Genomic DNA, 22,552 nt, shown 5'->3' with positions numbered 1-22,552 from the left:
TATTGTGAGGATTTTAAACTATTTATTGTTTCATATTTGCATTTAGTATTGATAGTCCTCTTTATATACTTGCCTATCCTTTTCAAATTTTCCTTTAACGACGAGATTTTTTATATTAAAATTTCACTTTATATTAATATTCAAACTTTTTTTTAACGTTTTGAAATAACATTTTTTAAAATGTTAATTTTTAACATTTAATTTTTTTATATTATTTTTATTTTTATTTTCAATATATTTATCTAAATTACGATGGTTCTTTTTAAATAAATAATATTTTTTTTATTATTTTATACTTTTCAAGTAGTTTTATGAAACATTTATAATTTAGTTTATATTTAACAAAACTAGTTAAAAGATTAGCAGGTAGCTCTAAGTTAAAAAATTAATTTATTAAATTAAAAGTATTTTATAAAATTAGTCATTGAAGTAGCTCAAAAATATAAAATGATAAAAAAATAATAAAATTACGATTTATATAAAAAGGTAACAAAGAAATGAATAAATATATTGATGATAAAAGTAAAAGAAATTATAAAAAATTAAAAGTTAATATTTAAAAAAACGTTACTTCAAGCATTATTTAAAAAAAAAACATTACTTCAAATCGCATTTAAAAAAAACGTTAGAAGTTACTGTGAAACTATTAAAAAAAGTTTATTTACGAACAATCAAATAAATTTTTTAGCTAGTAGAAAAAAAATTAAAAGTCAACTTAAATGCCTTATCAGACATAATTTTAATAAGTTATTTTTTCAACTTTCAACTCATTTTTCAGTTAATTTTATCAAACATAATTACAGTTTAAATTACTTTTATTTTTTTTCTACATTATTTTTTTTTCTCTAGCTTTGACCATTTATATTTTTAAAATATTTTTATTTTCATTTTCTATAAATTATGCGTTTCCTCTTAAATTTCAGCTATTTATTATTTTCTATTAAAATTAAAAAATAATATTCACTCAATACACAAGACACAAGGGTGTTATTTATTTATAATTTTTCATTTTATATTAATATTAAAGCTTTCTAGTCTTAGTTTGATTTTTTTGTAAATTCTATATTAAAATTTTCTTTTTTTTATCTCTAATTTGGACCATTTATAGTTTTAAAATAGTTATCTTTTTATAGGAAAAATATACATTTACTCTTAAGTTTAAGCTATTGATTATTTTCCATTGAAATTAAAAAATAAGATTCAGTCAATAGACAGGATATTATTTATTTATAATTATAATAATTGCCTTCATATATTCCATATATCTTTGGATTTTGTGTTGGTAATCTTCTCTATATATATTTGCCCGTGTTTGTATCTTTTGTGCAATAAAAGTAAGAAACTAAAACTTCACTCTGCCATGTCTCATACCATGGAGATATGTCCACGAATCCAAAATTCCTATGTAATTTTTATTATCGCATCTCGAGTTTTTCTTTTACATGAAGACATATCATTTTAATAACCATGTTTTAGTTCATATACCTGTTTTCCATCATGGTCTTATTATTTCATGATGCTTATTTTGTGTCTAAGACAAGAGAAAACCTGTCTTTTGGATTAATTATTCAATTATTTTTCTAAAGGGCTACGTTGAATTTTTTACGACGAATTGTTATTGTTTTGTGCAGGTCATTGGTGTGATATCCTTAGTTCTTATGTTGGGATCACTAAATGTGAAGGTAGCACAATGCAGAGTAGCCAGTAAATTGGTTAACATTGAATACCCTGCCATAAATTGTCGAAAACATAGTGCAGTTTTGACAGATTTTGGTGGGGTTGGTGATGGCAAAACCTCAAACACAAAGGCCTTTCAATCTGCAATAAGCAAACTCAGCCGAGTTGCATCTGATGGGGGTGCACAACTTATTGTGCCACCTGGGAAATGGCTTACAGGATCCTTTAATCTCACAAGTCATTTCACTCTTTTTCTCCACAAGGATGCTGTTATTCTTGCATCTCAGGTATATCCTATTGCAGTATAATTGCCACTATATTTTCCCCTTCCTTTTGTAATGATTTTTTCACAGTATATGTGATAGTTCTTACGTTGTAGCATTTGGACTATATATCATTATTTATGAAAGATGATGTTACACAAGACAGAAAATCAAATCTACTTAGAATACACTCAATTAGACATTCTCTCTTCTCTTTTGTATGTGCATTTTACATACTACCCCAAGATCTAGCCAAAAAAATGATCTTAAAACCATTTCAAACTATTATTTTTTAAAAAAGTTATTTATATCTCTTAATTGAATTTCAATAGTTTTATTTTAATTTCAATTATTCATTGTAAAACTATTTATTATAACTCTAAACTGTAATTATATTTAAATATATTAATTTATTATGGATTTTAATTATAATATAATTAATATATAAAAATGTTTATTTATTATAAATTTCAATTATATAAAAATAAACATTTAACTTATACAATACTGATACTAAAATATTATTAATATATAAGTATGATTCTACTATATTTCCATTTTATTTCTATCCTTCCCTTGTTTCTTTTGCTCCATATTTGTCTTCACCCTATTTAACTTCAAATACAAACAAAGATAACATTTAGTTAAGCATCGATTAACATCATACTTTTACATTACCACATTCATTGACAGGATGAATCAGAATGGCCCCAACTTCCTGTATTACCTTCATATGGAAGAGGAAGAGATGCTCCCGGAGGAAGGTTTAGCAGTCTAATTTTTGGAACTCACCTCACAGATGTTGTAATAACTGGTAACTATTCAGTCCAAATTAATAAACCACTATTAAAGGTTATCAAGTTCATTTTAAAGTGGCTAACTCATTTTTTAATTTGATCTGCTTGAAATTAATCATTAGGTCAAAATGGTACTATTGATGGGCAAGGATCTTATTGGTGGGACAAGTTCCACAAGAACCAATTGAATCTCACCAGGCCATACATGATTGAGATCATGTACTCTGATCAAATCCAAATATCAAATCTCACTTTGGTCAACTCCCCATCCTGGTTTGTCCATCCAATTTACAGCAGGTTTGATAAGGCTTCTTTGTTCACATTTCTCAACCTTGGTGCATTCTATTTTCTTGATGTACATAGTATGTTTCATTATTCTGATCAAGCTTTATATCTTCAGTAACATAACAATAAAAGGGCTTACCATTCTCGCACCAGTGGACTCTCCAAACACAGATGGAATTGACCCAGGTAAAGTGTTTGTTCTTCTATTATATACTTATTTACATTGCCTTTTGAATTTTGATGCCAAACTTATGTAACAAAATTTATAAGCTTTCTCCACATATATATATTTTTATAGTTTTCAGTTTGCTAACATATTTTCAATTGAAGTAGTGCAAATAGTGGCATTCATATTTTAAAAAAAAATCTGTTACTAGGACTGACCATATTAGTTGACAACCACTGTCTAATTTTTCCTACTTTTTATTTTCTTCTTGTTCACAGATTCATGTACAAACACTAGGATTGAAGACTGCTACATTGTTTCTGGTGATGATTGTGTGGCAGTAAAAAGTGGTTGGGATGAGTATGGAATTAAATTTGGAAAGCCAACTCAACACCTAGTCATTAGAAGGCTCACATGTATTTCCCCTGATAGTGCCATGATTGCTTTAGGGAGTGAAATGTCTGGTGGAATCCAAGATGTTAGAGTTGAAGATATCACTGCCATCAACACTCAATCAGCAGTTAGAATCAAAACAGCAGTTGGTAGAGGTGGATATGTTAAAGACATATTTGTCAAAGGAATGACCCTCAGCACCATGAAATATGTATTTTGGATGACTGGCTCTTATGGATCACACCCTGACCCTGCCTTTGATCCCAAAGCACTTCCTAATATTACTGGAATAAATTACAGAGATGTTGTTGCAACGAATGTCACATATTCTGCAAAACTTGAAGGAATTTCTAATGACCCTTTCACAGGAATCTGCATTTCTAATGTGAGTATCCAAGTGAGTGAACAAAAGAAGAAGCTTCAGTGGAATTGCACTGATGTTGCTGGAGTTACGAGCAATGTCACTCCTAACACTTGTCAATTGTTGCCAGAGAAAGGGAAATTCGATTGTCCTTTTCCCAATGACAAACTGTCCATTGAAAATGTTCAGTTGAAGACTTGTTCCCTTCAGAATGTCTTCTAGTAACATGAGTGTATTTGAATCTGATTATTACATGTTAGAAAAAAAATTAGAAAATAACATGAAGATTTGTGCTATTATTCATTAAGGATATTATTTTTGTTTAAGTGATATTATTTCTTTTAATACCAGTATTTGTTCATTGGAGATTCAAATCCGTATTTTTTTCCTCTTTCATCATCCAACTACTCTTATATCTTTATATCTTCATATCTTTGTCCTCTATTTTCTATAGTTTCCTATTTATTTTCTAAAATTATAGTAGCAAAATTATTTCCATCCATGCGGTTCTTTTTGAAAAAATGAAATTGAAAGGAAGTAATTGACTGGATTGTTTACCAAAGCAACGAAATATTTCTTGGGGTGGAAAAAAAAAGGAAGAAAATGATTTTCTTTTCTTTCATAAAACATGAAAATTCATTGGAGAATTCAATGCAAAAAAAATCATATTTATAAGAATAAAAATTTAAACCTATTAAAAATTGAATTTTCATATGCAATAATATTTTTATTATTATAATTTGGAAAACATTGTATACTGATAATATTAATATTGATAATGTAGTATTAATATTAATAATTTAGTATTAATAAATATAATTTGGACAATATTAATATTATCAGTATTCAATGTTAATGTTTTTAAATTTGAAAACATTGAATACTGATAATATTAATAATTTAGCATTGATAAATATAAATTATTATATTTATTACATGTTGATACAAAATTTAAAATTGAATTTTCATATGCAATAATATTTTTATTATTATAATTTGGAAAACATTGTATACTGATAATATTAATATTGATAATGTAGTATTAACATTAATAATTTAGTATTAATAAATATAATTTGGATAATATTAATATTATCAGTATTCAATGTTAATATTTTTAAATTTGAAAACATTGAATACTGATAATATTAATAATTTAGCATTAATAAATATAAATTATTATATTTATTACATGTTGATACAATATTAATAAAATCTAATACTAGTTATTGTGCAATTGGATCTAATTAATTAAAAAAATCTTATAAAAAATATTAAATGCATTTATTTCAGTAAAAGAAGTATTTATTGGATATCATAAATATAAATTAGTTTAAATTTATAACGTCTCTGTATTAATGTTAATTAGTGAATATAATTATGAATATTAGCTTAGTATTATTATAATTTATTATTAACTTAATATTAAAAAATCACATAATTATGATACGTGAAACCTAAAGGATCCAATGAATCGACCAAGTGACTTGTTTAAATAAACCATTGAACCCACAGATACAAAAGGTGGTAAAAAAAAAAACAAAAAAACAGGTAAACATAGTAAAACAAAACCGACAAAAAAACCGCTTTGCAACAGGTTATTAAAAAAGACTTGTTTGGTTTTTAACAAAATTCAAGAACATAAATATAAATTAGTTTAAATTTATAACGTCTCTGTATATATTAATGTTAATTGATGAATATTTGCTTTAATATTATTAGAATATATTATTAACTTGATATTAAAAATTCACAAATTATGATAACTGAAACCTAAAGGATCCATTGAATTGACTAGGTGACCAGTTTAAATTAACCATTGAACCACAGACAGAAAAGTGGTAAAAAAAAAACAAAAAATATAGGTAAAATTAGTATAAAAAAAACCGACAAAAAAAACCGCTTTGCAACTGGTTATCAAATATTAAAATGTTATTGTTTCATATTATGCATTTATTGATATTTTTACTGAGTTATGCATTTAGTGATAAAAATAAAAGGATTATTAATGTTCCATAAATGAATTTTAGACTTAGTATTGATAGCCTCTTTATATATTTGCCTATATATTAAATGTATGTATCTTCTCTTTGGAAGAAAAGTTGAAAACTAAAACTTTGATTGTGCCATGTCTCAGACCATGAAGATGTGTCCACGACTCCGAAATTCCTATGTAATTTTATTCTCATATCTAGAGTTTTTCTTCGTATTTTTTCTCTCTCATTTTCTTAACCAAGTTTTGGTTCATATATATACCTGTTCTCTAGCATGGTTTCATTCTTTCACGTTCACGTTGCTTATTTGTGTATAAGACAAGAAAACGTGCATGTCTTTTGGCTAAATTAGTTTTCCCACGGGATTTGGTTGATTTTTTTATTGACGAACTATTATAATTGGTGTGTGCAGGGCATTGGTGTGATCTCCTTAGTTCTGATATTGGTATCAGTAAATGTAAAGGTAGCGAGTGGGGTGTACTATGCCATAAATTGCAGAAAGCATAGTGCAGTTTTGACAGATTTTGGTGGGGTTGGTGATGGCATAACATCCAACACAAAGGCCTTTCAATCTGCAATAAGCAAACTCAGCCAATATGCATCTGATGGAGGTGCAATGCTTGTTGTGCCACCTGGGAAATGGCTAACCGGACCCTTTAATCTCACAAGCCATTTTACTCTTTTTCTCGACTTTGGTGCTGTTATTCTTGCATCTCAGGTATATATACACCCCCCCTTCTTTCAGTAATGAAATTTTCAGAGTATTTGCTGCTCTTAGTCCATGTAGCCGATCCCACCTAGTGGGATAAGGCGTTGTTGTTGTTGCTCTTAGTCATGTGCATTTTAAAATTCTCTCTTTTTATTTAGGTGCATTTACTCCCATACAAGGGCAATTTAAACCAAAAAGCGAATATTTTTTAATGAGATAATTATATAATAGGTTTTTATTTTTTTGTGAATTTGTACTTTTTGTTAACATATGATGTCTTCTTGGTTTATAAAAACTAAGAATATTTTTTAATGAGATAATTATATAATAGGTTTTTTTTTTTTGTGAATTTGTACTTTTTGTTAACATATGATGTCTTCTTGGTTTATAAAAACTAAGAACAAATCATTTTTTTTTATTGATGGCTTAAAATTTGAGTTTTAATTATTTTACTGTTGAGTAAACCCTAAATCCCCACAGTCCTCAACAGGTTTCTTTCTCAATTATCTTGAATAATCTTTTTTATCTTCATTTATTTATTTGATTTTAATTATGTATCTTTTATAATCTATCTTCTTTTATTTATTTTCCTAAAATTAATTTCAATAGTTTTTTTTCAAAGAAATTAGCAATAGTTAAAAATAATTTTATATTATAATTTAAATTATTAATTATTAAATTAAAATATAATTTATATATTTAAAAATATTTATTATAAATTTTAATTATAATATAATTTACATAATAAATTTTTTTTATCATATGCACAACATTTACTATTATGATTTTCTTCTATACTTTTTTCTTATCAATTCGTAATTCTTTTTTTTTATTTTTATTTCCATCCTCCCTGCTTCTTTTATCCTCATTTTACTTCCAACAAAGACACACAAAATATAGTGTTTAGTTCAGCTGCAATTGACAACACACTTGATATTTGTTTTTGATACTGTAGTTTATCTTCTTTTTTGTTGTTGTTGAACAGGATGAATCAGAATGGCCCCAACTTCCTGTATTACCTTCATATGGAAGAGGAAGAGATGCTCCCGGAGGAAGGTTTAGCAGTCTAATTTTTGGAACTCACCTCACAGATGTTGTTATAACTGGTAACTAGCTATTTAATTAGCCCGAGTAACAGACCATTATAAAAGGTTGTTAAGTTCATTTAAATGTGGCTAAGTCATTTTTTTTTTTAATTTGACCTATTTGAATTTGATCATTAGGTAACAATGGTCTAATTGATGGGCAAGGAGCTTATTGGTGGAACAAGTTCCATCAGGGTCAATTGACTCTCACTAGGCCATATTTGATAGAGATCATGTACTCTGATCAAATCCAGATATCATTTCTCACTTTGGTCAACTCGCCTACCTGGTTTGTCCATCCAGTATACAGTAGGTTTGACAAGGCTTCTTTGTTCAACTTTGTTAACATCAGTGCATTCTTTTTTCTTTCAATGTGTTTAATTTTTCTAATAAGGCTTTATATATATCTCCAGTAACATAATAATAAAAGGGCTAACCATTAAAGCACCAGTGGACTCTCCCAACACAGATGGGATAAACCCAGGTAATATGTTGATTCTTCTATAATATACTTTTTCCCATTGACACTTAATGGCAAACTAAAATGACAAAACGTGGGATTTTTTCCTTAGATAATTAAGGATGAATGATATATGCTCTACTTATATGTAACAACATTTGTAAGCTTTCCCTCTTATTTTTATAGTTTTCAATTTGATTACATATTTGCAATTTAAGTAATGGAAATTGTGGCATTCTTTTTATAAATAAAAAATTATATTACCAGGACGGCAATATTATTTGGCAACCACTGTCTAATTATTCTCACCTAGCTTTTTTTCTTCTTCTTGACAGATTCATGTTCAAACATTAGGATTGAAGATTGCAACATTACTTCCGGTGATGATTGCATTGCGGTAAAAAGTGGCTGGGATGAGTATGGAATTAGATTTGGAATGCCAACCCAACACTTAATCATTAGGAGGATTACTTGTGTATCCCCTGATAGTGCTATGATTGCTTTAGGGAGTGAAATGTCTGGTGGAATCTATGATGTTAGAGCTGAAGATCTCACTGCCATCAACACTGAAGCAGCAGTTAGAATCAAAACAGCAATTGGTAGAGGTGGATATGTGAAAAACATATTTGTCAAAGGAATGAATCTCAACACCATGAAATATGTATTTTGGATTACTGGCACTTATGGAGACCACCCTGACCCTGGCTATGATCCCAAAGCACTACCTTACATTACCGGGATAAATTATAGAGACGTTGTTGCAACGAATGTCACAAAGTCCGCAAGACTTGAAGGAATTTCCAATGATCCTTTCACAGGAATCTGCATTTCTAATGTGAGTATTCAAGTGAGTGAACAACAGAAGAAGCTTCAATGGAATTGCAGTAACATTTCTGGAGTTACAAGCAATGTCACTCCTTACCCTTGTGCATTGCTGCCAGAGAAAGGGCAATTGGAGTGTCCTTTTCCAACTGACACACTTCCCATTGACAATGTTCAGCTCAAGTCTTGTAACTAATAACATGGCTATATTTGAATTCTGATCACTAGTTTTCATTAAATGTTGCTTGGATCGATGGAAAAGAAAATGAAGAAATGGTTTCTCATTTTTCATTAAACATGACAGTATAGATTATAGCTTTGTGCATTCTATTTGCTGCAGAAGAACAATGTAAGGGAGTGTCTAATATTTTCGTATTTTGCACTGTCGGATGATGATGAATGAAACATTGTTCTTAACTAAAAACATATCAGTAATTTGGTAAAATAATGCATGTATTAAAGTATAATCACCATTGAACGGCCTACTTATTATCCTAATTAACTATATATTATGAATCTCAAATTAGCTCAATTTGCTGAATTATGATCTCAACCGTGATTTCCCTACATGACATGGTTAAATAGACATCACAACATAGTGATGATAGAGAATACTTTAGAGAAAAAAAACTTCAAGATTTATGATAACTTTTTTTTGGAATAAGATTGATGATAACGAAAACACATGAAAAATTCATTTAAATATCCAACGCAAATAAAATCATATAGTTATAGGGGTCAAATCGATTGAAAAATTGAATTTTCATTTTTAACGTATTATATATATATATATATATATATATATATATATATATATATATATATATAATACAATAAAAACCAAAATTCTAATTCAAAAGAAAAACAAAAATAATTTTTATTTTTTTAAAGAACAAAAGGTTTGTTATGCTTAATATCTTTAATTTGGTCTCTATTTGTATTCACTGTCTTTTATTCAAATAATTTTTTCTCGATAAAATTATTCGAACCTTATGCTTTCTTGAATCTAATTCAGGATTCTTATTCTTTTTTTTACTTCCATTTTTTGAAATGTTTTTAAAAACATTAGTTTTAAATTTTTTATATTTTTTTATTCTTAAAATATTTCTTTAATTTTCTTATTATCTTTTTAAAATATTTTATTTATGTTACTTTATATTTTTTATTATTTCAATAATTAATTTTATCGAACATTTATAATTTAATAAATTAATTTAAAAGTTTTGAAGTACCAACTTTTATCTACAATTAATTTTGCCAATATCTCCTTAGTTCTAATATTTTGGGATGACTGAATGTGAATGTAGCAGAATGCAAGATAGGAAGTGAATTAGGCACTATTAATGTTAATATTAAAATGATTAGAAAAAGGAAGATTAGGCCGGTGATGATTCATATTTGTATCCAAAATTCTGATGATTTCATTAGATTGCCGCAATGAATTTAATAAATTAGTATTAGTAAATATAAATTATTATATATTCATTGGATATCATAAAATGTTAATTAATAAATATATATCATTAAAATTAGCATTAATAAAAATGAATTATTATATATTTATTACATGTTAAATAAATATTAATGATAAATTGCACTATCATATTTTTAAATAACCGTATAAAATCAAACATAATATATAGTTTTGAATATTTTAGTGGTTAATTTGAAAACACTAATACCCTATAATAATGATTAGGTTAAACTTTAAGACCAATCTTCGTATTTTTTTCCGTACGCCTTTCCTTCGTGCCAAATTTCAAGTTGTTCTATTTTCTTATATACAAATTTCAAGTTGTTCTATTTCGTATCATATTTCGTACAGATAAAGCATACGAAAACATGAGTTTATCGTCATGAATCAAATGATGGAAATGGAAGATAAGGAAACGTGAGCAACATTTGTATTGAAAAAAAAAAAAACGCGAGTAACATTTTGAAGTTGTTCTAATTCACAAGCATTTTTTATGGAAAATTGTCGCTCTTAATTTAACTCACTATTTTGTTTTCAAAGAGGATATTAATCAAACATTTATTTATAATATAATATAGAATTTGAAAATTCACAACAACAAAAAAATATAAAATTTGAAACAGGAGCTATCACACTTCACACTATAGCATATCAATGGTTAAGCTGTCACTTGTTTTCAATATAATGATTTTTTTGCTAAATTAAGTATACTGATTTTATAAAGTAATATTATTTTATAAAATAAATTACACAAATCTCTTTGTGAAAATAAGAAAATTACACAGATTTCTCATTTATTTTGAATCAACTTTTATCTCGTTAACTCATTTTTGCACCGATTAGATAATTCTATTAAAATTAATAAAAATTAAAATCAATTTAAATATGAATGAATTTCCCTTCGTGCCCTTTCTTATTATACCGTGACTGTGTCTTTTCTTTTGATGTTTGAGTAATTTTTACAAACAGATAAATTTGTGTAATTTATTCTATTTTATATCATCATTAGATATGCATCTTTTTTAGTTGGCCTCACCATGGTTATGTTGGTCACACTTTTAAGCATTCATTGAAGTACAGTCTTAATTAACTAACCCTATATTTTCAATGTTTATTCAACTATTGACCTTTTTTTTAATCTTATTTTTCATTTTTATTCATAATTGCTCTTCTTCTTTATTAGTAATAAAAAAACATTAATTCATGCTATTTGTATACTAAAATGTATAGCAAAATATATATACACACTAAAATGTGTATAGTAAAAAGAAAGAAACAAACTATTAAAAAAAGCGTGAGTGAGTGGTAAAGTACTAATAGGCAGAGTAAAACGCATGGAGTGTGTCTACAAATAATAGATTCTCACTCTCGCTTCCTTCTTCCTTCTTCCCCAAGCTTTTCGTTTCTTCTTCCATTCCCATTTTCTCTCTCACACATGTTGTTTTCCTGAGAAAGCAGAGAAAAAGAAAGAAAGAAAAGAAAATGTTTCGTTTACCTCCTCCTCCGTCACTCCCCGACGGCGGTGTTCCTGCTATTCCCGCTTTTGTTATCATTGCTATTTTCGTTTTCATTTTTCTCTTCGTAAAAATTACAGATAGTTCTACAAACTATTGCATTTACTCTTAGGCGAGATCTTCATCCTTTTAGGTTTTTTAGTAGCTTCTTCTTGACGCGTTTAACATCATTCTTGCAAGGTTTAGTCCAAGTCTTGTTGCTTCAAAAACTCTAGCTAGGTTATTCCAGAGATTCTAACGTCTTTGCGTCAATAATCGTTGACGAAGTATTTTCCCGAGAAAATGAGCCGAGAAAGTGGAACCGCGACATTCTCGACGCCGTCTCCTTCTGATGTTGACGTCCTAGATCCTAACAAGTAAACACTGACGAAAGATTATTATATTAATATTTTCTTGATCCTAATGATTATTGTATTAATATTCTCTTGCTTCGAATGATTATTATATTAATATATTTTCTTGATCTTATTTTATTGCATGTTTTAAGCTTGTGCTTCGTTTTTACTTGTTAGTGATTTCTTATTATTTCTTTATTATTAGTTGCTAAGAAACTACAGAGTCGTATTAAAAAAAATACGTTTACCTTATTCTTATTCTTTTTCTAATTTATAAATGCAAATCGTTCGAACTCAGTTGAATCTTTAAAGATATTTTTCACCTATGCTTTAGTTTGGTGAGGATCCAGAGTTATGCAACTAATGGTGAAAATTTTGACTTAGTGATTCTTCAACTTTTTTCTTAGCAACTAAGTAAGACAATGCTATGTCTCGAGTTAAATTAAGATCCTTTCGTTTGATTTGGTGTTGCAGGCGGGCAAAAATTTCATATGCAAGAGAATTTCTTCTCTCCTTAGACATAGCGGACAGCATAGTAAAATCACCGTTGGAGGCTCAGCCCTTAATTCCATGGTTAAAATTTATGTATAAAAAACTCTTATGCTATTGTGGTTTTAGAGGATTACCTCTTAATTTATTTGTGCCTGTTTCTTTGACAGTGTGGTTGACGAGGCACCCGGCCTTTTGTCTTCACCTTTATGTGCTCCAGGTGTGTAATGTTTCTATTGAAGAATCGTTTATCTGTTTATTAGCCAAGCTTCTTGTCATTAATGTATATTATTGATGATCATTGCATATTGGTTTCGTTTGACACAAATATCTTCAAATGTTCATGCTTTCGCACAGATTACAAATGTCAAAGTGTGCCCCAACAATTATCTCCGAACGTTGTGGATGATGTTAGTCAACTACTGCATAGAAGTGATGAACCGTATAGGCCTCCATGTCGCTACAAGGTCTGATTTTAGCTTTTATATAAAACTTAGGAACAGAGTATCTACCAATATGGTTCCCATGAAGGTAGATTTAGGCAAGCAAAAGCAACCATTTATTTCTGCTGTGTCAAGGTTCCATAATATCATGTTCTTTTTCAGGCACGTACTTCAATTAGAGATGGCAATGACTCGCTTAATGGTGACACATCTGAATCTTCTGAGTGTACAGATCAAGAGAGAGCAGATCGGGAAACATGGAGAAAAGGTCAAATCTCTTTTCATGTGATTCTTCATTGTCTTCTTATGTTGTCAACTTGTCATATTCAAGATTATTATATAATTTTTCTTAACAATGAGTATCTGATTCTGTTCAGCTTATATGAGTTGATAAATAAAGAAACCACTAGAGATTTTTAACGAAGTGCGTATATTTATATTAAGAGAATTCATATGCAGACACTGTCAGTGTGACAAAGGAGGACAAATGGCATTCTAGCAAAAATGCTGGTTCCAAGGATTCTCGAGACGAATTTCTGATGTCCCCAGCAAAAGGAAACTCGAAGAACTTGCAGTTTACTTCAAGTGTAATCAGTAAGCAATTAGATGCTTCACAGAAATCAAGTCACATTCAAGGACCTGTAAGAGGTGATGCTGGTCTTCCACCCAAACTGCTAGAGACTGCTAAAAATTGTCCTACCCCACTCCAGCAAGTGCAAGATTTAACTACTGTTGGAACAGTAAATCCAGGGCTGAAAACTGTAAATCAGACTGATAAAGTTGTGCACCCTAAAGAACGTTCCAACTTGGATGTGGAAGATCTAGAAGGAATTGCCCATGTTAAGGAATCCCTAAAGAAAAGCATGCCTCCAAGCTTCTTAAGCAAAGATAACTGTGGAAATCACAAGAATCATTGTGAAGTGGCACATGAACAAGGTTTCATGGAGTTGCAATTAAGCAATTCACCTGTTAGTGTCTATTATTCTCCAGGAAAAATTTCAACAAATGATCCCTTGGAGGCATATATCTCTCCTACTAGTGTGGAAAAGGGAAAACAGTTTGCTTCATTGATTGATGACTGTGAATCATCTACGGTATATTGTAAAGGCATTTCAGTTAGGATGAACCAAAATCCATCCTGCCCTGATTTCCAAATTCACCAGGAGTTGGAATCAGAATCTTTCAGCTGTAGTTCTGATGGAGAATCAAATTCGAGCTTTGAACTTTGTTTGCCTGACGAGGACAGTTTAATTACATTTGATGAACTATTCTTGATGCCTGATGTGGAAAATTTGACAGTGTTTGATAGTTCCATGTCTAGCAGCCCGGAAAGCAATCTAATTGAAGCTGATGTGTTTAGCCCAAGCTCACCTCGTGAAATGGTTGAGAAGCTAGTGGAGTTTATACTCAATGATGAAATTTCTACACCCCATGTGGATGATCCAATAGTGCACCATGGAGCTGGATTGGGGCGCTTTTCCCACTCTATGCATGCACAGAAAACTCCCCCAAAGTTCTGCTCCAATCAGTTGAATCCAGAGAGGGATCCACAAGACCATGATAAATTTCAAAGAAACTCCATTGATTCAGCCATATATTCTTTTTATTCCCACTCTTTCCCATCCAACACATTTTCTCAACCTCTCCCTCTTAATCATGACGAACTGAAAAGGTTTGATCATGAAGTTAGTCAATCAATGCTCCAGCAGATTATAAATCCAGGCAAACTTAATCTCTGCTCATTACAAAGTGGACTAACACCGAATCTGCCAGCACTCCAGATGGCTTCTTGCACACAAAAGCTAAATTCAATGCAGACTCGTCCCTTTGCATATCAGGAACCAAAAAACTATGGGGATTTTGTAAAACCAAGTCCCGGTAAGAAATCACTTGCGTATTGTTTTATACAAGTCATATAGAACTGAAATTTAAATGGTGTAATAGTTACTGATAATATTCTACCCATTGTTAGATTTCCAAGGTGATGGCAACATCAATCCAGCTCTAGTTGATAGTTTCATTGAAGAGAAATTGCGATCAAGTCACTGGCACCCTCATGTGCAAGGTTTCTAGCGGCAGACTTTTGACCACAACCAGCACCAGCTGAGGCGAAGATGGAATAGTAGTGCGGTATGAACAATGGTACATAGATGACAATTGGCTACCCAGAATTTTCATATTTGGTAGTGAAATAATTGTGAAGCTGTGTAAATAGACCTCTCCTAGTTACAGTCAGAATCAAATATAGTTAGTAGACGATGTACATGGAAAATGGAAATTTCATAACTAGAATGATGCATTAGTAAACAGCAGGCTATAACATAGTAGTTACAGTAGCAATACATGATCTCTTCATATGTTAGTGCGACGCTTGTAAGAGTAACTGACACCGTTTCTTCACGTGTGACTATTAATTTTGTCGTCTCAGCTTTTACCCTACCATTCCTTTTATTATTTTGTATTCCTTTGCGTGACAAAGTGAAGCTCTAGTCATTTTTAGTATCCAGTTGGATTTCAAGTTAATTCTTTCACCAAATTGACCTGCACCTTAAAATATAACACTCCAATCCAATAATGCTAGGCATATGAGCTGAACAAATCTCGGTTGAGTCTCTTATTACACAAAGCGCTCAAAATTTTTATGCTGTACAATGTTAGAAAGTGTTTAATAGTGAACTGCCTCGCTTTCCAGATACTAGACATTTGGCTAAATCTATAGCACAGATATCTAGTACTGTGCATACCTATTGAAAACTATGTACCCTATACATTTCCACATTAATTTCTTTTACTATATACATAACCAAATTGAATTAAGAGAATTAAAAGTGTTGCTTAGCCAAGATGACGAGCAGCATCATTTTTACTTCAGCCAGTTGCCATGCCTTGCAAAAATTTTCCCGACTGCATTCAGTAGCTGAAAACAAAGCCATTTTCTGCCTCTGCCCACCTAAGTAGCACTCTTTAACCGCACATCAAGCATGGTTCGATCTGCATTGATGTATTTATCGACCTCAGGTTCCACCTCATATGATGCGAGCAGCCTTCTCTGCATGAAAATTTGATGTCAGCTTTAGTCATTCAAGTTTCTACTGAGGTGAAAATTCCAACCCATTTATGATGCATTTATTATAGGAGCATGACGTGAAATGGACAGTTTTGAATAGATGAGGAACATATAGGGACCATCTCAAGCTAAGAATCCCCAGACAAGGTAATGAAAAAAATACTCAAACTTTGATGTTGCCTTAAAGAGAGGGTGGTCAAAGCTCAAGTAGTAAATAGTAATAGTAATACAAAGATAGTTGACATGAATACTTACATGGTCCTCAAAATCTGGGCTTGCTAAATTGATAGACAGGTTTCTCATCAACAATAGCACCTGAATATAGCCAAGGTCAGAGAGAGAATAAATGTATTAGAACTTTGAAGCTTAAGTTCACTTATATCGTGGTAACAGTTGACACAAATTAACACAAAGGCTTCAGTGCCAGAAATAAAGCCTCGATGTCTTAACTCCACTTAAGGAGTAGCAATTAATTGCTAGAAGAAAATGAAAAAATGATTAGACTGTCAAAAGGAAGAATAGGAAAGAGTCATTGACAAAAAAAGAAAACACACTAACATCTACGTACCGTCTCAACATCTATAGGGTCCATCCTTTTTAGTTTCTGTACATGTCCAGTTATATTTGGATCAAATACACTGCCAATGAAGTTGTATACTTCAGCAAAATCCGGAAGAACTACATTAAACAACAGGAAGAAGATAAAAATTAAATTGAAATTAAAAATATTGAGAAAAAAACTACAAATATCATGTGAAACTTCCTTGGACAAAAGAGAAATTATTAAGGATATTGGCGAATAAATTTTCAAAAGGATGTCTACATGTCAAAGTGGGTGGTCTGTGGGAGTTATGACTCCTTCAGGGCCAAGACAGCTTTCTAGATGTAAAGATTAAATTGTTCACAAAACAAGAAAAACACGACACACTGTCATTTCCACATGGTGAGTAAACATTAAAATGACAAAATGTTCCAGACACAGGACCGCATCACATCAAATATGATAAATCAAAGGTGCTATTAGTAAATATTATATGAAGAGTACCACTAAATTTTGATAAAACCTAAAGCTTATAAATGATTTGGCAGTTAAAGCGCAGTTCAAATCAATATTTTGGAGACTTGGACAATCATAATCAAGATTCATGTCCTAAGGTGATGGGAAATAGAGTCCTAAGTTACTCTTAGTCAATCATAATTGAAGAAGACAACAAAATTAGAAATAAAATCATTAAACCCTTACCTCTCAATGGATGGCTATTATTCCCTCGACCATTAGATTCACCAACCAACTGTGCTCTTGGACTTTCACTGCTACTGCAACAATTATTCACTTTTTGTTTTTGCCCTGAAAAACAAGATATGATATACACAATAAATTAATTAGTATCTTCAGAAAATTATGCAAATAACATTCATAACTATTTCCACGATTATATAATCTAAATTTTAAGTACAGAAAGTTCAGCCTTTAGTACCATGCAATACGTTGGTGGTTTTCTGCAGATAGTTGTTTGACCAGGAAGACACTGTAGTGTCAATAATAGAAGTTTTAGGCATTGCTGAAGAGTCATGCTTTAATATGTATCCAGGTTCAAGCAAAGCTGATGAAGATTGAAAGGATCCTGATACCTGTGACAGTACTGGAACTGCCAAATATCACTAACAATTATTAGATACAAATGCACTAAATTGTGTAGCAAAAAATATAGTGAAGATTCTAACCATTTTTTGAAGCTTTCTGAGGATATGGATGAACAGCTTTTCTTTTTGGTCTGGGTGGAGGAAGATGTTCACTTGTCCCACTCTTCTGAACTTTTAGAAAGTATTTTTGAGCATGGCTACGTATCTAAAAAATCAGTAGCAATTTTTCAGTCCTTATAGGTATTTGAGAAATCGAAAAATAGAAGAAATCTCAACAATTCATATAACTCCCATATATACTCAGATTTTTAGTCCATTTAAGCTGCAAACACTCAACCAATGAATATTCAAGAGATTCTAACATATTTCCCTAGACTTTTTTTCCCCTTCCTGTTAACAACATAAAAGGTCTTCTGCCTTTCAAGTTAGTGAAATGATGGTATACAGTAGGAAAAATGCATTATTCTTCCGAAGACAATAAAACCATTCTCAATCTAACAAATAAAACTTATAGGGTAGTTGGTTCCTTGACATGATATAAAAGTTTTTATGACCAAGTGTTCACAAATTTTAATCCATGCCATCTCCATTCTTCTCTACTAAATTGAATTTCAACAAGAAACATGATGAGCATGTGCTTTGTCCACATTTTAGAAAGCTGAAAACTCAACAGAAATTTTCAGCACAAGTGATTTCTTTATATAACATGCACAATTGCACATGGAACTCATAAATAATAGCTTGACATGCTTAAAAGTTTCAGCACAAGTGTTTTCTTTATAAAGCATGCACATACTAAAAAGTTTCAGCTCAGGTTGATCCTTATATAGCACGCACATGGAACTGATAAATAATAGCTTGAATGAATCTTAAATGGATGTTATTCGAAATTGGAACTTCTTTCAAATGAACAGCTCTAGGTGGTATGGTTATTAAGTTACACATTTTTTTCTCACAAAAGAAAAAGAAATGTTTTATGGACCATTGGTTCAACAAACCACTCCTAAAGCAATAAAGGAAAGGAAAGAAAGGAAAATATCCTTTTTTTTTTGGCATTTCATGTCCAATAACCAATACTTTATTTGGAAAGTGTCAAAATCCTAAATGTAACATAATCAAACACACTTCAAAAACTATAACATGCCTAATTCAATCCAGAACATTTATGGCTAACCCAACCCAGAAACTAGCTAATGTAAACATCCTGTCACAGATTGCATTTGAAATTACCTGGATAACTGTCTTTGATCCAACAAATGCTTCAATCTTTTTCCAGTCACGGTCAAATCTGGATAAAGAATGAAAATACAAAACAATGAGATAATGCAAAAGGATGATACTAAGGCCAGAAAAGGGAAAACAAACGATTATCTTAATTTGACACTGTAAATTTTGTTAAGGAATAGGAAATTATATATTCTTAAAGTTATTATCAAAATTTACAATTTAAACAACTTGGTACTTTTCAGGTATATTTGGTTAGAGAGGAAATAAGGAATGACAGTATTTTCAAGGGTGTCACTTTCCCTTTAAATTTGTTGTTCGATAGGTTAGTGTTTATGCCTTTATGGTTTCTCTTTGGTTCCTTTCTTATGGTGTTTCAAGGGAAATTTATTATTGAAACACAAAGAGATCAGCCCCAGCTCAGTTGCATTTTCCCTGCTACTGCTCACAGTTTTCTTCTCATTATTTTCTATTTAGGAGGATTTCTTAACCTCTCCCAAGATTTAACTTCTATCTTTTGTTTCTAATGATGTAAATTTATTAAGTAATATCAAGAAAATTATTACTGTAAGAGGCATTTACATTAACTTGAGCTCTGACGAATCTGCAATATATCATGAATAAATCCTATATTTACCATGCTATTGCTGTTACAAACCAAAGGTGATTAGTCCAATTGTCCCGGTGTCTGAATTTGGGTGGTAGGGAAGGTACTGGTGATCAGAAGGGAAGCTATTTTCAACTCATTAAACCCACAAAATCCCATTAGTAATGTAAGTGTTCAGAGGATTCCAACGTAAACGGAACAGAGTTTATCAGTTGAACTAACTTAGAATTGAGTGCAACTTTAGTATATAAAGCTACTGAGCATTATTACCATTCTCTCCCCTGAACAAGTGACATTCCATATTCCACCTTTGCTCTATCACTTGCCTAACCCATCCCTTAAATTGGAGTAAGGATTTTTTTTTTCTTTTTTTGTCTATTCTCCCTTAAAGATTAAAATAATCATTCTTAACTTTTTTTTTAATTTTAAATTCAAATCCTTTCGAAGAAATTACTCGTATGATCTTCATAATTTTAATTTTTATCTTTGAATCTATATTTTATAAATCTTACTTTAATTAATCCTGCATATCATTTTATAAATTTACATCTTTTCTTACTTTGATTTTACCTTTTATATATGAGCTAAACTAAAAAAAAACCTGTGTAATGCACAAGATTCTTGCTAATTAACATATCCAAATCCATCTCCTTCAAAATGATTCTATACGGACAAGGTTTATGTATAAGGTGATGCTTTGGTACCATGAAGAAATAGATGTGTCAATTTCAGCAGCTAATGAAAATACTTCAAAAAGAATTAAAAAAACGCCTAATTTCCTTCTGATTCTCTCCCCTACAATGAGTCTCATACAATGCAATACAGAACAGTCAAAACCAGCCATAGAAAAAGTAGAATCCAATCCAGCAATACAACCATAGTGTAATGTGTTACTCGTGACTCAACAAATTGAAAATTGTTCCAAGTCAAGTCATTTCCAAATACTACTATTTCTAATTATAATAATAATAACAGTAATAAAAATCCTACCCCTGCCCCCTAACACTAAACCCATCTAAAATAGTAAAATACGTAAATCCTTCATAAGCAGCTACCTAAAACCATCACAAAACACAACACACATATGAACATGACTAAGGTTTTAAAAAACGGTCCACGACCACAATTTTGGCCGCAATGTTAAGGTTTCTGGGGGTGTCCCAGACCACAATTGTAGCCACCACATTTATCTATAGTTTCCCATAATATCAAGAAATGCACGACCTTAACCGCAATTTAAAACCTTCTATACGGTTTACAACTAAAACTCGTGTCTCAAATGAGCTTCAAAATCCACACACTAATCCTAATTAAAAAAAGAAGTAAAAATTCACATACAATTGAAGAGCTTCAAGGAACTTGTCGTGCTCAGGTTCGGTCCAACTCTCCCTAGACTTGGTGATAGTGTAAGGCTTGCGAGTCTTCTTAGCAGGATCCTCAAAGGAAACTGCGGCGGCGGCGGCGGCGGCGAAGGGGAGGATTCCGGGGAGCGACATGCCGGAGGGGTCCAAGTTTAAAGCCTCAGAGGGGTTCGGATTTTTTGACACCATGGTCCTCTGCTTAGTAAAAAGTTTCAAGCTTTAAGGTTTGTGTTATGTGTAGAGAGAGAGAGAGAGAGAGAGAGATGCAGCTGTTAGTCAGAACTGATGCTGAACCACAAAGTATTTATAAGAGGTTGTTACCCAATACATTCAGTTTTTCACTTCGTACTTTGCAATCACCAATCCAAATCCCCCTTTGCCACCTCATCATCTAACACATTAAAATTTCCAAAGCCTTTTTTCTGAATTTCGCGTTTTTAAGGTTCGCGTTGTAATTAAGCTTCCGATTCTTATGTTATGTGTTTTTCTTCCATTTTCTGTAGAATGAAAGAGGCCTTAGGATATAATTTGGATATTTTTTAAGTGTCCAATAATGCATTTGATTTCTATGACTATGGCTCACTTCTAGTTCTACACTTGCTCTTATCAAGTGAAGTTTACTCTTTTGAGATAAATATTTCTATTATTTCCTATTTACTATTTTTTAATGAATCCCAAGTATCCTTTAGACTGCTTGTATTACATTAATTATTTCCATTTCCATTTTTAATGTTTTTAAATATTATTGTCCCCTGATATTTGGATTGCTTTGTAGTTGGGTTAGTATAATTAAAGACAAATTATAGTTATTAGGTCATTTATGATAGAATTAGAGAAAATAAATTCATGTGGAAGATTGTGACGGTGTTTTTTTTTAGCAAAATATCTCCTAATCCAAAAGCACACTTGGGATAATAATAGTTTCTTTACAAGATGTGTCATGTCTCATTTCCTGTGTGACACAGTGTTCATGTCGTGTGTGCTCGGGGCCAAGAAAGAATTATGATAGGACACTGTTCATTCGATGGGAGTTAATCAGCATCATGCGCAACATGACTTTAAAAGCAGAATAAATACAAAACAAATAGTTATCTGGTTTTGAATTTAGTTCTTGGCAAGACCTTCTTGATTTTAGAATTGAGTACATGATCATTACAACACACTATTGATTTTGAAAAGGCAAGATATACGAACAGTTATAAGAAAAATATCAGATTGCGAAACGATATCTTCTTCACTCCATATTTATGAATTCATAATGTAGCCTAATCACACCATTATTGTTAGGTGCAGCTTATCCAAAAAATAAAACCATTGTTAGGTGCAAAGGTAAAATATCCGAAGAAAGTACTATCGATCTTAAATTTTAATTTCACCAAAAT

General features: G+C 30.9%; 4 protein-coding genes across 6 annotated transcripts; 3 read left to right on the top strand and 1 right to left on the bottom strand.

Annotated features, from left to right (window-relative positions):
* Positions 1-1,372: 1,372 nt before the first annotated feature.
* LOC114369694 (probable polygalacturonase) lies at positions 1,373-4,164 on the top strand. The gene is made up of 6 exons (XM_028326939.1): positions 1,373-1,405; positions 1,632-1,964; positions 2,634-2,754; positions 2,860-3,034; positions 3,138-3,208; positions 3,467-4,164. The coding sequence occupies exons 1-6, from the start codon at positions 1,373-1,375 to the stop codon at positions 4,162-4,164; spliced, it is 1,431 nt and encodes a 476-aa protein (XP_028182740.1).
* A 1,861-nt stretch (positions 4,165-6,025) lies between these two features.
* LOC114370938 (probable polygalacturonase) lies at positions 6,026-9,387 on the top strand. Its single transcript, XM_028328344.1, has 6 exons — positions 6,026-6,115; positions 6,349-6,654; positions 7,631-7,751; positions 7,869-8,043; positions 8,144-8,214; positions 8,526-9,387. The coding sequence occupies exons 1-6, from the start codon at positions 6,071-6,073 to the stop codon at positions 9,206-9,208; spliced, it is 1,401 nt and encodes a 466-aa protein (XP_028184145.1). The 5' UTR covers positions 6,026-6,070; the 3' UTR covers positions 9,209-9,387.
* A 2,479-nt stretch (positions 9,388-11,866) lies between these two features.
* LOC114369994 lies at positions 11,867-15,696 on the top strand. Its single transcript, XM_028327276.1, has 7 exons — positions 11,867-12,356; positions 12,810-12,908; positions 12,995-13,044; positions 13,182-13,291; positions 13,430-13,535; positions 13,727-15,145; positions 15,240-15,696. The coding sequence occupies exons 1-7, from the start codon at positions 12,283-12,285 to the stop codon at positions 15,338-15,340; spliced, it is 1,959 nt and encodes a 652-aa protein (XP_028183077.1). The 5' UTR covers positions 11,867-12,282; the 3' UTR covers positions 15,341-15,696.
* A 151-nt stretch (positions 15,697-15,847) lies between these two features.
* Positions 15,848-21,468, bottom strand: LOC114369995 (protein REVEILLE 6-like). Of its 3 annotated transcripts, none has more exons than XM_028327279.1 (8): positions 21,148-21,468; positions 19,209-19,266; positions 18,060-18,183; positions 17,813-17,977; positions 17,578-17,682; positions 16,903-17,012; positions 16,590-16,649; positions 15,848-16,316 (listed from the first exon to the last, which is right to left on the bottom strand). In XM_028327279.1, exons 1-8 carry the CDS (start codon positions 21,357-21,359, stop codon positions 16,218-16,220), a joined length of 933 nt encoding a protein of 310 aa, XP_028183080.1. In that variant the 5' UTR covers positions 21,360-21,468; the 3' UTR covers positions 15,848-16,217. The 3 variants fall into 3 exon arrangements, with proteins under 3 accessions (XP_028183080.1, XP_028183079.1, XP_028183081.1); XM_028327278.1 differs by having other exon boundaries at positions 17,813-17,983; positions 21,148-21,467; XM_028327280.1 differs by having other exon boundaries at positions 15,848-16,311; positions 17,813-17,983; positions 21,148-21,467.
* Positions 21,469-22,552: the final 1,084 nt, after the last annotated feature.

This window comes from Glycine soja, chromosome 10, assembly GCF_004193775.1.
Source record: "Glycine soja cultivar W05 chromosome 10, ASM419377v2, whole genome shotgun sequence".
NCBI classification, from domain to species: Eukaryota; Viridiplantae; Streptophyta; class Magnoliopsida; order Fabales; family Fabaceae; genus Glycine; species Glycine soja.
The sequence above is the reverse complement of the archived record's forward strand: the minus strand, read 5'-3'. Positions and strand labels throughout refer to the sequence as shown.

What these genes read in the sequence shown, in the direction of transcription:
- LOC114369694 (XM_028326939.1), top strand. Translation starts at nt 1,373, where the DNA reads ATGGAGATATGTCCACGAATCCAAAATTCCTAT. An exon ending in CACGAATCCAAAATTCCTAT is followed by an intron (nt 1,406 to 1,631) that starts GTAATTTTTATT and finishes TGTTTTGTGCAG; the next exon opens with GTCATTGGTGTGATATCCTT. An exon ending in CACAGATGTTGTAATAACTG is followed by an intron (nt 2,755 to 2,859) that starts GTAACTATTCAG and finishes ATTAATCATTAG; the next exon opens with GTCAAAATGGTACTATTGAT.
- LOC114370938 (XM_028328344.1), top strand. Translation starts at nt 6,071, where the DNA reads ATGTCTCAGACCATGAAGATGTGTCCACGACTCCGAAATTCCTAT. An exon ending in CACGACTCCGAAATTCCTAT is followed by an intron (nt 6,116 to 6,348) that starts GTAATTTTATTC and finishes TGGTGTGTGCAG; the next exon opens with GGCATTGGTGTGATCTCCTT. An exon ending in CTGTTATTCTTGCATCTCAG is followed by an intron (nt 6,655 to 7,630) that starts GTATATATACAC and finishes GTTGTTGAACAG; the next exon opens with GATGAATCAGAATGGCCCCA.
- LOC114369994 (XM_028327276.1), top strand. Translation starts at nt 12,283, where the DNA reads ATGAGCCGAGAAAGTGGAACCGCGACATTCTCGACGCCGTCTCCTTCT. An exon ending in GGCCTCCATGTCGCTACAAG is followed by an intron (nt 13,292 to 13,429) that starts GTCTGATTTTAG and finishes GTTCTTTTTCAG; the next exon opens with GCACGTACTTCAATTAGAGA. An exon ending in TTTTGTAAAACCAAGTCCCG is followed by an intron (nt 15,146 to 15,239) that starts GTAAGAAATCAC and finishes ACCCATTGTTAG; the next exon opens with ATTTCCAAGGTGATGGCAAC.
- LOC114369995 (XM_028327278.1), bottom strand. Translation starts at nt 21,359, where the DNA reads ATGGTGTCAAAAAATCCGAACCCCTCTGAGGCTTTAAACTTGGACCCC. An exon ending in TTCCTTGAAGCTCTTCAATT is followed by an intron (nt 19,267 to 21,147) that starts GTATGTGAATTT and finishes TTCTTTATCCAG; the next exon opens with ATTTGACCGTGACTGGAAAA. An exon ending in TAATAGCCATCCATTGAGAG is followed by an intron (nt 17,013 to 17,577) that starts GTAAGGGTTTAA and finishes TGTTTAATGTAG; the next exon opens with TTCTTCCGGATTTTGCTGAA.